The sequence below is a fragment of the Equus asinus genome, chromosome 11 (assembly GCF_041296235.1).
Source record: "Equus asinus isolate D_3611 breed Donkey chromosome 11, EquAss-T2T_v2, whole genome shotgun sequence".
NCBI classification, from domain to species: Eukaryota; Metazoa; Chordata; class Mammalia; order Perissodactyla; family Equidae; genus Equus; species Equus asinus.
The window spans coordinates 26,926,708-26,940,525 of NC_091800.1; the positions used below are offsets into that span (position 1 = coordinate 26,926,708).

General features: G+C 40.3%; 1 protein-coding gene across 1 annotated transcript; it reads right to left on the bottom strand.

Moving 5' to 3' along the window:
• Window positions 1-525: 525 nt before the first annotated feature.
• NUDT15 (nudix hydrolase 15) lies at window positions 526-10,247 on the bottom strand. Its single transcript, XM_014838915.3, has 3 exons — window positions 10,037-10,247; window positions 6,074-6,270; window positions 526-1,403 (listed from the first exon to the last, which is right to left on the bottom strand). The coding sequence occupies exons 1-3, from the start codon at window positions 10,192-10,194 to the stop codon at window positions 1,261-1,263; spliced, it is 498 nt and encodes a 165-aa protein (XP_014694401.2). The 5' UTR covers window positions 10,195-10,247; the 3' UTR covers window positions 526-1,260.
• Window positions 10,248-13,818: the final 3,571 nt, after the last annotated feature.

A 13,818-nucleotide genomic window follows, 5' to 3' on the forward strand; every position in this document is an offset into this window, starting at 1 on the left:
TCTTGTTGATTGAAACTTCTTACTGTGTGAGTTGAGTTTTTCTAATTCTACTGATTTGATACACTTTATTCTCAACAACAAAACATAACTTAAAAGTATTCTTTTGTGAATACTTGTAAAAGTGATGGATGTTAAGTAGACTTACTGTGGCGGTCATTTTGCAATATATACAAATATCAAATCATTATGTTGCACACCTGAAATTAATATAATAGTATACGTGAGTTGTACCTCAATAAAAAAATAAGAGTAATACAACTAAAAAAAAGTATTCTCAAATGTGCACAACCACATAATTATATATCTTTTAAAATACAGAACGCATTTTAAGGTACATTTCACATACATGTTATGTAGTGATTTCTCCCTACAATACAATAACTTGCCTTCCTCGTTATTCCTCACCACTAGTAAACTGGCATTTGGAGTTTTCAGCTTCCCTCCTAGTCTTGGACTTTGTGCCCATCTTTAGCCAGGGCAACTCCTCTGTTTCCATTTCAGACTCTAGGAATTAAAATTGAGAAATTTCAAGAACTCTTTTATTAATTCATTTACAAATAACAAAAACCCATAACAAAAAACCTCAGACCACACTTTGAGAACCAGTGCCCTAGTCTAATCTCATTTTACATATAAGGAAGCTGGATCTGATAGAGATTAGGTAAGAAACCCAACATGGCCTCTTAAGGATGAGATACAGAACCGAGACTGTGTGTCTCACTTTTCTTGGTTTAGGTTCTCGATCAGAAATCTGGAAAATATACCCTAATGATCTGTCCTGTTCGCTCTAGTTGCAAGGACTGTCACAATATATTACCGAAAAATTTTTGTTTTAAATAAAACAGAAGAGGAAAACCAACAAACATGATAAATTCTGCAACAGGCAACAGGCGTTAGCATTTCAGTCAGGATCTTTGTTTCAACTGAAACACAAAGGCAGTCTATTGCACCCAACTCCATGCACGCTGCCAATGACAAACTGCAGTCAATATCACAGAGAAATACAGAAAGCGGAATTACCACAGTATCACCATTTATCACATTTTCTCAGTCTGAAGTACAATTCATGACAAAATCCCAGAAAATTTTTCACAAGTGCGAGCTGAAAAGGTGGTGGATATATTAAGAGAGTGCAAACACACTGGCAGTCATACGGAACTTTTCAGATAAAGTGGAGTTGTTCCGAAATGTAAATATTTTTCATTCTCTAACCAGACGTTATTTTGTTTTTTTTTTAGGGAAATCAGGGAATTTTCTTGTTCACCAGAGATGATTTCCTTTGTATCCTACCAGATGATTCAAGTCTTCTTTAAATGGATCGTAGCCTTGTTCCTTTAAACAACGCAGTGCCCAGAAAAGTTGGTCCAGGGGAGGAAATTCCTCCCAAGGAACCCACTCCCAACCTAGAACAGAAAGACACCAAGTCCATTTATTTAGCTGAAAGGAAACAAAGGATATTTATTTTGGCAAGTTAACCTATACTTAAAAAAAATGAAATAAATTTAAAAATGATTTGCTGTTAATAAAATCAAGCACAACAGTGATGCTATGCATTAGCTCAGCTATATAAACAGAATTACCGTTTAGAATAATGATCTTAAGAAGAGAACAGTGATGGTTTAACGCATGCTGTTGTTTGAACATGAAGCCAAGTTTACAGCAGCAACCTTGTGGCAAAACCCAGATTTAGTACCATTAAATTTTGATTTAAATATTTGGCTAAACAAAACACACAGAACTTTATATACAGCAGGTTACACTACAGTAAAATAAACCAGTTTCCTCACCTATAAAACTAGGTAGGTTATAAAATTTCTAAGCTAACCTCTATCTCTTAAATAAGTAATGGAAGCTGTGCAGAGAATAAAAAATATTCTCTGTGCTGTGGTATATTTTAGATAGAATGACAAATATGGAGGAACTGATGTAAACAAAATCCACTGACACAAGAAAGATTTAACAGCCTATTAGTTGTAAAATACATGAAATCCTAGAAAAATATTCTAGGCAATAGTATTTTTTTGGATGATTTAAATGTAAACAACACGAAAGCTGAGATGCTCATGACAGGTGAACATATAAATACTATATTAAGACATATACTCCATGTTCTAAATGTTTCTTTATGATTACACATAATCAATACCTATGTGTGAGGACTGTTTCTTCCATTATTTCTCTGCCTATAAAATACAGGCATGTAGTTTCATTCTGGGAAGGCAGGGGACAAAGAATCCATGAAATTGGAACAAGTTCAGGAAGGGGTGATCAGCAACTATTGCCATGTGCTAACAGAGTGAGAGAGTGAGAAAGAGAGAGAGAGACAGAGAGAGACAGATTGCCCAACAGTGTGCTGCAAGATGCTGAATTAACTGAATCTCAAGAGCTGTCTGTAAAGTTTATCCCCCGTCTCCTAGAATATGAAGCATCCGGATGATCCCCCTCATTATAATCAGATGGTGGGAGGAAAGATGCAGTAACTAGTAAACTGAAGCAGCTATCCAGATCCAGGACCTGATGAACATGGGACAGAGACGGCATCTCTATACTATAAGTAAAACAAAGCCCCACCGAGCCGTTGCATCTTGGCCAGGCTGCAGGTGGTTACCAGCAAGGGCTCCAACTGGGAAAAAAGTGAAAATAATTCCTGCTACACTGTTTCTAAGAGATAGAGAGGAACAAGTGTTTCTGATCAAATCTGACTTGGGGCTTTAACCTTGGGCTTTGTAAAATCACACTGCTTGATGTGAGATGACTAGCAACGTCAGAGGGTCAACAGAGCGAAGGTAGGCAAACAAAAAAAGTTACATAAATGAATTAAAAAATCACAAAGCATGTAAAAACTACTCAAAACTACTATATTCCAGGAGGTAAAAACAATATATACAATAATATAGTAACAAAAACTCTAATAAAGAACTTCATAAAGCAGGGTAATAACCTTTTAGAAGAACTTCAGAAAGCTGAATAAGGACCTTTTAGAAGTTATTGAAAAGCAGGCCAATGTAGGTACCACATTTGAGAAGCTCACAGCAAGAGGTTTGCTGGTATATTCATTCCCTGGAAGCGTTCTTCCTTCAACATCTTCCGAACACTGATTACGAGCCAGGCACAGTGTCAGGCAGGGGCGAGTCAAAGATGAAGAAGCCAAAATTTCTGGTCCTTATGTATTCAAAGTTCAGTAAAGGAAAATAGTAAGTACGGTCTGAAGCTGAATTGCTGAGCTGAATGTGAGGTGCCTTGTGAATATTACGGGATAACTAGAAACACAGGCCTGCAGCTCAGAAGAGCAAGATGAGAAGTTGTGATGTGCGCCAGAGTTCACCAGCTCAAATCCCTCCAGAGACTAGGCAGGGCAGGAGCTCTGAAGAAACAAAGGGCCCGCTCGGCGAGTGAGACTGTGAAAGCCCGTGGTCCAGTCAGTGACTCTGTTCTTTTCTCCTCAGCACCTTCTCTATTCCTTGCTTCTTGTGAAGGGGACTAAGTACAAAAAACTTAACTATTTCATCATATTTGTCTTACCTAGTCTCAGATTTTTTTTGCCCGAAGAAAAGATAAAAATAAGGATGTGTTCATTCCTTTCAAGTTTAGGGCTCTATTTTAAAATAACAACAATCTGTGCTTATTACCAGAATAAATTATATCTCAAAACTAAATTAAAAAAAATTCAGTTATATGTAATATATTTTGCTTCGGAAAGAAAAAAGTAAATTGAGTCCTACAAAAAGTATTGAAATGGAAATATGCATATCTAAACTTCAATTTAATATTAAAATGCCAAGCAATCAGCTGCTCCTCCCCCCAGCTTCGGAATGTCAAAACTATTGATTTTTCCATCGTTATTGTCCTGGGCTCTCCTCTCTCCTAGTCCTCATTTTTTCTGGATAATTAGGGATGAGAGAGACAGGACAGACTTGTAGAAAACTCCCCCAATGAACCTGGCACAGTTCTTATCTACCTCTTCTGCCTTCCACTTCTTGAGGCCTGAATAATTTTATTTGTACCCTAGGACAACTGAAGGCCTTTGGATAATTTTTGGGTGTTTCTTTCTGTGATATTGTGAACTAAGACATATATATTTGGTCTTTATCTTGCTTTCCCAGCAGAGTTCCTAAAACTTTGGTAATTTCCCCAGTGATAGGGCTGAGAGAAGCATCTTTTATTATCCAGAACAAGCCCTCTTTAACCACACCTGAGTTTATGCTAATATGACAACAGGTGGCTGGGGGGCCCCTAGATAGCTTCAGGATGGGGCAGGGTGACCAGAAACACTAACTTGGAACTTTTAGGGTTGGCACTTTCAGCCCCACCTCCCCACCTTAGGGGAGGGGAGAGGGGCTGGAGATTGACTTAATCGCCAGCGGACAATGATTTAATCAATCACGGGAACCTCCATTACACAGGAAGCTCCATAAAAACCCTACACAACTGGGTTCGGAGAACTTTGGAGTTGAACACAGTGAGGCGCTGGGAGGGTGGCAGGCTGGAGAGAGTGAGATAGCTCCATAACCCTGCCCCATACCTTGCCCTGTGCATCTCTTCCACTGGCTGCTCCTGAGTTGTATTCTTTCTAATAAACTGGTAACATAGTATTTTTCTGAGTTCTCTGGGCCATTCTAGCAAATGGATGAACCTGAGGAGGGGATTGTGGGGACCCCCGATAGCCTGGTGGTCAGAAGTACAGGAGGCCAGGACTTGAGACTGGCGTTTGAAGTGGGGGCAGTCTTGTGGGACTGAGCTCTTGAAGTGTTGGAATCTGACGCTAACTCCAGGACTGAACTGATTGTAGGGCACTGCTGCTGTCTGGGGAGTTGGAGAACTATTTGGTGTGAGCAGAAAACCCACACATTTGTGTCAGAGTGTTGTGAGTAAAAACAGCTCACATTTTACTAGCTCATTTTAGATGTTTCCAAGTAGTTACTTATTTTATAAAAAATCTCTTATGACTCAACAGGCCTTCAGGTGGAACACGCCCTTCTGTTCATTCAAGCAAATCAATCTGTAAAACACTCTAGATGTGATTTATTCATTCTAGAAATATCACTTCCTCCAGGCCTCTGCATATATGTCCCCTTGTCAGAAACCTGCCCTGACCACAGCACCCATGTACCACTATCCTTACACAGCTTATTTTTATTCTTATTCCTTACCATTGCTATCATAAAATATTTGCTAATTTGTTGCCTTTCTCCCCAATAAAATGTAAAGTCCAGGAGGGCAGGGACTTTGTTCCATACACCACTGATTCTTTAGTGCCTGGAACAGTGTCTGACACACAGTACTCAAGAAGTATTTGTTAAATGAAAAGATTCTTCCATATTGGAGGAGAAATTAAATGTTGAGAGGGAAGGGCCAGCACACGAGATCACTGGGATAAGCCCTCATATAGCAAATAATATACTCAGCAAGTTTGATATTTTTCTCTTTAGTTCCTTTTCTCATGGAGTTTTATGAAATTTGAAGAGAGATGATACATGCAAAGCCCTTAAAACAATGCTTAGCATGCAGTAGATGATAGCAGTTACTGCCATTAAAGCTTTCGGAGCACTCAATTCAACCTGGAAGGTAACAGGTCATTGTTTTGTTAGATTAGTCATTCTCTAAAAAAGGAATTTATTGCCTCTCTTGTACAGGTGAGAAAACTGAGGAAGGCTCATCAAATGTTTTCTTTAAAAACCAAGTGTGAAACAAAATTAAACACTAAAAATAAAACTAATATTTACACTGAGTACTTACTGTGTTCACTAGGTTGTTTATGTGGGTTAACCCATATTATCCTTATATCAACCCATCTGAGGTGGTTACTATTACCACAGATGGAAAGAGGCCCAGAGATGGTAAATAACTTGCCCAGGGTTACAGACCTCTAAGTGGAAGCACCAGGACGTAAGCCAGGTGGTCTGGCCCCACAGCCAGTTCTCTTTCTGCTGTGTCCTTTGTCTCCAGGATTTAAGTATATGTACATTTCTATAGGCAGAGAATCTAATCCTCTTCATGTGGTGACATAATGTAATACTGCTTCAGACGATATGCTCCCCTCAGAGAAAATGCATATTATATATAATTCCCTTACTTTCATTCTTCTCAGGCTCTACATTTTTTGGTTCTGAATCCTGAGTCACATCCACCTCTCCTTTCATTAGTATAGTGACATAATGGTAATTCTCTTCCTCAACGAAAGAATTCACAACCGAGGCAAAGCGAACATTTTTCAGATGAAGAGCTGCTTCTTCCCAGGTTTCCCTTTGAGCACATTCCTCCCAGCTTTCACTGGAAAACAGAAACACATCATTCATTATATTCAATTCTATTTAGGTAAACTTTTTTTTTTGCCACGAACTTCTTGGCTAGAAATTTCTAGTATAACGCAAAAAGAACTGTAATTGGCTCATGTTTTAAAACAATAAATCAACAACCCTGTCTTCAACACTCTGTTTATCCTGTACCTAGTTATCTGAAGACCAAAAGGACTTCAGATTGAACAAAAAAAATGAACATTTGGCCAATTCTGCACTAGTTCACAGGCCTGGGAGCACAATGCAACCAGGAGGCAGTTTAGCGTATCAGTTAAGAGCACAGGCTTGGGTGTCAACTCGACCGAGGTTTGAGTTCCAAGTCTATCAAGAAACGGATGATGTCTTTTCCTGTAGTCTCAGAAGTTTAGTTTAAGCCTCAAAATTGAGGACAATAGGCAATAAGTGCCTCTGAATTCTAAAGAGTATAGCAAGAGAGCAAACAGATGCCATCTAAACTCAAGGGTCAGCTAAGGAAAGCCAAAGTGGACTTTTGAGCCTCCCCTCCCCAGTCTTCATAAGAAAGACAGGAGATCTTTGTTAGGGAGGGTAAGTTGTCAGTTTTCAGTCTAGTAGACATGACTCCCTTCCTCCTGATGAGGGGCCAACTCTACCCCCAAACCAAGTAAGGAGTCCTGCAAGGGAATTAGTCATAGAGATGGGGTGTGACCCCCCAAGAAGGAGATACTGATGTGTCACTCTTCTGCTAAAGACACCCTGAGCGGAAACTCACAGGTCTACCCTGATGCATCAGAGCAGAGCTGGTAGGAGGGTGAGAGCTCTTGGTAAGTCTGAAACGCGTTGCTTGGTGTTTAGGGATGCATGTGAATACAGAGACTGATGCTTATTCCCACTTTGGGAATTTGGAAGACAGGAGATTGGCTAGAGCAGCCACGATGGCTGTGCAAGGAAAAAGGGCAGCAGTGAAAGCAATATTCCCATTGTGAATTTCCTTTGGGCCAAGCAGATGCTACAAGAGATTGCTGGGGACCCTACAGAAAAAAAAAAAAGTAGGATGCTATGCTAAATGCAAGAGCTAGGGGAGGGAGGTCAGCCACCTTTGGAAGGGAACTGTGCAGTGCAGAAAGCCTTGCAGGTCTTCCAAACAACCGACAAACATACCCTGAGAAAGAGAGCACACAGATGAACCCCGCACCCAGAGGGCACCAATGGATGGGTCACAGCAGCACTAGTCATGGAAAAGCACATTGGGGAAGGAAGGAGAGCAGAAACAGTGAGAAGAGGAGGAGGTGGAGAAAGAGCAATTCAATGGCCCACCTCCTTTCCCCACTACAGGCGAGAGGGAAATGCTTGGAAGTGGATCATAATGACCCAAATGTGATTTATTTTTATAATCACGTGACAGGGAAACAACAGAATTTGCAGGAAATGTCACAGGGCAACAGAGAAGGGAAAGACAAATCCTGTTTGAAGACAATGGAAGGAGCCTATAAAGCCATTTCCTTTTGTTTCCCGTCAAATGCAGCCTGCTCAGCACACCAGGTACAAAAAGTGAAAGCACACCCGTGAAGAGCTTAGCATAATCTCCAGCACGTAGGAAAAAGCTCATTCAAGTTCAATTTTGGCTATTATTCTATATCTGAGTCAAAACTCCAATACTTTCTCGTGTTAATTGTTAAGACAGCTGTCTCTAGCTATTGCTCTAGTAACTGTACTTTCTAAATAGTGCTTAGTTTGTGATAAGTTTGGCTAATGCCCACCAATAACTGAAAAAAGTATAATATGGTGAGCCGGTCTGGGCAATTGGATTCTTAATCTAGAAATTTTATTGTTTATTAACTGATGGCTTATCTTAGTTATCTAAAAATGATACATTTATTGATGCCTTTTAAAATTCTGAAGACCATTAAAAAAATTCCATGTGCTAAAAGATCATAAGAATTCTATATTTTATAAAGTCTGATTAAAAGGCACTAGGATCAAGCCTCTACTTCTAACTAGCACTTAATAAGAAATGGGTGGATTAGAAGAATATAGTCAAAACATAAGATAGCCTTCAAATGACCCCTATTCTTCAACACAGCACGGGAAAAAAAAGGAGGGGGTTACTGTTAGATCGAGACTAGAAAAAATTGATCAACCACAGGCAATATGTGCCCTTCCTTTGATCTCGATTGGTTCAAAAACAGTAAAAAGACATTTTCAAGACAATTGGGGAAAACAGTACAAACTGAGTGTCAGATGTTGTTAAAGAATTATTTTGGGGGCTGGCCCCATGGCATAGCGGTTAGGTTCAGTGCCTAGGGTTGGCAAGTTTGGATTCCAGGTGAGGACCTACACCACTCATCAGCCATGCTGTGGCAGCGACCCACATACAAAATAGAGGAAGACTGGCACAGATGTTAGCTCAGGGCCAATCTTCCTAAAGCAAAAAAAGAGTAAGATTGAAAAAAAGCCCCCAAACCAGTATTGATTATGTCAAGATAAAATCCATAGTGATTAGTTCACAAGCAACCTAATGACTACCGATTTAATAGGAAGTTTGTTGGCAAAGTTGTTGCTGTTCCCTATGTTAAACTATGGAAGAAACAGAGCATCATGCACCTAGAAACAGTCACAAGAAACAAATAATCATGGGGGAACCCCTCTAAAATCAATGAATTATTTGGAAATTATCCAAATGATTTGAAGAATAATTTGTGTAATTATATCATCCAGGAAGCAGTTCTATAATATATATTTTTATTCAGTTAGAAGATCCTATGATACATAATAAATTATTTAACATTAAAAAAATAGTATGATTGGCAATAGACGTTAGCTCAGGACAAATCGTCCTCAGCAAAAAAAAAAAAAAATTTTTGTTAACGTGTGAAAATAGTATTGTGGATGTTTTCTAATGCCTATTAAAGATACATACTTAACTATTTAGGGGTGGTATAATAGGATATCTGAATTTTCCTTTCAAATAGTCTAGAAAACAAGAGCTGTGTGTATATACGTCTGTTGTGGGGAGAGGAGCAGTAAAGAACGGAGAACAAGCTAAGCGACGGGTACACGAGGATTCAATGGCCATTTTCTCTACTTTTACGTATGTTTGAAACTTTTTATACTTAAGCAAACACATGTGCAGTGTCTGAACGCTCTAGATGCCCTTTATCTGCTGTTGACTTTAACCTTCTCACTTCAGAATGCACAGCCCCAGGCTTTCTTCACCCTTGTGTACAAGTGACTCCATCATGCAACCTTCTCTGCCGGTCTGATACATCACCAAATCACAGACGCCAAAGCAGAGAGGGACCTTACACACTACTTCGTCCAACCTCCTCGTTTTAAATATGGGGAAACTGAGGCCTAAAGAGTTTCACGTGCAACCACACCCACGCAGGCTGGAAACAGCAAACCTATGTGTACGTTTAAACCACAGGCAAACCGTGCAAACGTCTTAACTGACAAAACTGGACTGCTGGAGGATTATAAACACCCGCTTAACATCTCTTATGCATAAATACCAAGTAAAAAACATCTCAGAAACCAACGCCCAGCCGCGGCCAAGCAGGAGCAGAGCTGACGGGCCCGAGCTAAAGCAGCCCCATACAACGGAGAACTTCCACCTTCCACCCTCACCTAGCTCAGCGCCCCTCCCCGCGCAGGCGCCCGAGCGGAGAACATAGGCGCGCGCAAGAAACGACGCGGCGTCGCCGCGCACGCACGGCCGGACGCACGCATGCACAGCGCAGCTCCGTCCGTGCGTGCGCTGCTGTCCCCGGGCGGCTGCTCACCCGAACTCCAAATGACCCCCAGGAAGCTGGAAAGTGCCGGCTCCAAACGACCCTTTCCTCTTGCCCAGGAGGACACAACGAGGATGGCTGCTGCTAGTCACCACCACTCCCACCCCGACGCCAGGCCGCCGCCCCCGCGCTGCCGCTCTGGCCGTCATCGCGCGCCAGGACCCGGCGGCCGCAGCCGGAAGTGGCGTTCGCCCCGCCCCGGGCCCCCGCCAATCTCCGGCTGCGCCGGCGCGGGCGCCCGAAATCAAAGGGGGAGCCGCTTGGTCTCGAATGAAGCTCCGCGCGTGCTGCCTCTGCCTCCCCTGGGGGTTCAGCTTGGGAAGCGTCATGTTTCCTCCCGGAGGAGGGCGAGTCATGGGGTTTCTTTTAACTAATGACACTTACTGTAGCGCTTCTAGCAGTCGTTATCATCTACTCTCAGATTCCTCCCAGCCGTGCATTTACCAGCCACTTGCTTTTATAAGCCTCTCTGCCTTTGCACATCCTATTCTTTTTTCTTTGAATGAGCTTCTCCACCACTGTAAACTCATTCTCACTGTAGCTCAAATCGGTGTGGTACCAGGGCCAGGACAGATAGTGTAGAAATATTCTAGAATAAATAACAAGTGTTCACAAGTCATGGGGAAAGAATAAGGACTGATCAATGAATTCTGGTGGGAGTTAGTTACCGATTCCGAGGAAAAACACACTGTTCCAGTTGTTTTGCACACCACGCGCCAACAGAAAATCCCACCTGAATCAGAGTTGGAATTAAACTAAAAACGAACGAATTTAAAAAGTCAGGTGGTACAAAAACTGCAACAGGAACAACCGTGCCCTCTAGTCCTGCTTCCAATCACTTTTAATTGTTTGAACTCTTCTGTCTACTTGTCTACATATTTGGAAGTAATATGCTTGTTGTGTATGTTATAGTAAATGAAGATTGATTAAGCTTTGTTATAGCATCTCTTCCACCCACAAACAAATCCTTCAGTGCATTGTGCACCACAAAGATATTCTGTAATATTTTCCCAAGTAAAAATTGGCAACATATAAAAAGGATACTGTATCATGATTGAATGTGTTAGTCCCAGAAATACAGGATTGGCTTAAAATTTGAAACAATCAGTGTAATTCATCATATTAACAGATGGAAAAGGAAGCAGATAATCATCTTAATAGATGCAGATAAAATTCGGCAAAATTTAGCACTCATCCATTAAAAAAAAGTTTAAGCACAGTAGAAATAAAAGAATTTTAACAGCCTGACATGGGGCATCTACAGAGACCTACAGCTGACATCATGTTTAATTGTTATGGGCTGAATCGTGACCCCTCACCCTCCTCAGAAAATTCATATGTCCAAGTCCTGACCCTGAACACCTCAGAATGTGACTGTATTTGAGGATACGGTCTACAAAGAAGTAATTAAGTTAAAATGAGGTCATTAGAGTGATATCCTGAAAGACGGGGCATTAGGACACAGACACAGAGGGAAGACCATGTGCAGACACTGGGAAAAGGCAGCCATCTGCAAGCCAAGAAGGGAGGCCTCAGAAAAAACCAGTCACTGAAATCTTGATCCTAGACTTCTAGACACCAGCATTGTGAGGAAATAAATTTCTGTTGTTTAAGCTGCCTAGTCTGTGGCACTTTGTTATGGCAGCCCGAGCAAACTAATACAGTGGTGAAAGACTAAAATTTGAGAGAAGCAAGGATACCCACTCTCAGCACCTTTAGTCATCGTATTGCTGGAGCTTCTATCTAATGCAACCAATAAAATCAATAAATGTTAAATTGGAAAGGAAGAAGTAACAGTCTTTATTCACAGACAATCCTAACGAATCCACAAAAAAGCTATTAGAACAGATAAGTGAGTTTAGCAAGTTCATAGGATTCAAGGTCAATATAAAAAATCAGTTATATACTAGTAATGAACAATCAGAAATTGAATTTTAGGGTATATAAAATACTTAAGGATAAAATTAGCAAAAGATGTGTAAGATCTGTACACTGAAAACTATTAAATGTTACTGAGGGAAGTTAAAGAAGATTTAAATAAAGGGAGAGAAATACCATGATCATGGATCAGAAGACTCCATATTGTTAAGATGTCAATTCTCTTCAAATTGATTTATATAAATTTAATGAAATCCCCATCAAAATACCAGAAGCCTTTTTTTAAAGTAGAAATTGACAGGCTAATTCTAAAATTTATCTGGAAATGCAAAGGACTAGAATAATCAAAACAATTTAAAAGAAAATTTGGAGGATTCATACCACTTGATTTCAGGGTTTAGGATAAAGCCACTGTAATCAAAAGAGTGTGATATTGTTAAAAGCGTATACACATAGATCACTGAAACAGGCTAGAGCAGCCAGAAATAGACCTACACATTTGTGATTAATTTTTGAAAATTTACAAAGGTAATTCAGTGGAGAAAAGAGAGTTTTTTAAACAAATGGTGCTGGAACAATTTGACATACATATATATAATATATATATATATGAAAAAGAGGCTTGATCTCTACCTAGCACCATATATAACAACTCAAAATGGATTGTAGACCCAAATAAAAACACCTAAAATTATAAATTGTCTAGAAGAAAACAGAGAAAATCTTCGTGATCTTGAGTTAGGAATAGATTCTTAGATATGACACCAAAGGTATGGTCCACAAAGGAGAAATTGATAATTTGGACTTCACCAAAATTAAGAACTTACTCTCTTTGACAGATACTGCTGTGGAGTGAAGGGTATCCCCTCCAAAACGCACATGTCTAAGCCCTAACCCCCAGTGTGTTTGAAGGTGGGCCTTTAAGAGGTAATTAGATTTAGGGAGGTCATGATGTGGGATCCTCATGGTGGGATTAGTGCCTTTATTAGAAGAAACCAGAGAGTGGGATCTGCCTCTCTCCCCAGCATGCGAGGATGTCGTGAGAAGGCGGCCCTCTGCATGCCAGGAGGAGGCTCTCACCAGGAACCGAATCTGCCGGCGCCCTGATTTGGACTTGCAGCCTCCAGACCTGTGAGCAATAAACGTCTGTTGCTGAAGCCACCCAGTCTATGGTATTTTGTACAGCAGCCAGAACTGGCTAAGACAGAAACTATTTAAGAAAATGAAAAGACAAAGTACAGACTTGGGAGAAAATATTTGCAAAACACATTTCTGATAAAGGACTTGGATCTAGAATATGCAAAGAATCCTCAAAATCCAGTAATAAAGCAAACAACTCAATAAATAAATGGGCAAAAGAATTGAAGAGACATTTCACCAAAAAGATATGGATGGCAAATAAGCACATGAAAGACACTCAACAGGATGAGTCATTAGGAAAATGAAAATTTAAACCACACATGGGTACATCTATACATCTATTAGAATGAATAAGATTTTAAAAACCTCACAAAAATTGGCATTGCAAGTAGTGCTGGTGACCATTTAGACCAGTTAGAATTCTCATACATTGTTGGTAGGAATGCAAAATGGTACAACCACTCGGGAAAATAATTTATTGTTGCGTATAATGTTAAGCGTTCGCTTATGCAACTCAGCAATCCTATTCTTAGATATTTACCCAAGACAGATGAAAACTTACGTTCATTTAAAGAGCTGTATGCACATGTTATAGTGGCTTTGTTCATAATCATCAAAAACTGGAAAAAAATGCTTCAACTGGTGGGTGGATAAATCAACTGTAGTACATTCATACAGTAGAAAACTACTCAGCAATAATAAGACAAACTTCTGATGCTCTCAACAACATGGGTGACTCTCAACTGCATTACGCC

What these genes read in the sequence shown, in the direction of transcription:
- NUDT15 (XM_014838915.3), bottom strand. Translation starts at nt 10,194, where the DNA reads ATGACGGCCAGAGCGGCAGCGCGGGGGCGGCGGCCTGGCGTCGGGGTG. An exon ending in GGGGGTCATTTGGAGTTCGG is followed by an intron (nt 6,271 to 10,036) that starts GTGAGCAGCCGC and finishes TCTGTTTTCCAG; the next exon opens with TGAAAGCTGGGAGGAATGTG. An exon ending in AGAGCCTGAGAAGAATGAAA is followed by an intron (nt 1,404 to 6,073) that starts GTAAGGGAATTA and finishes TTTCTGTTCTAG; the next exon opens with GTTGGGAGTGGGTTCCTTGG.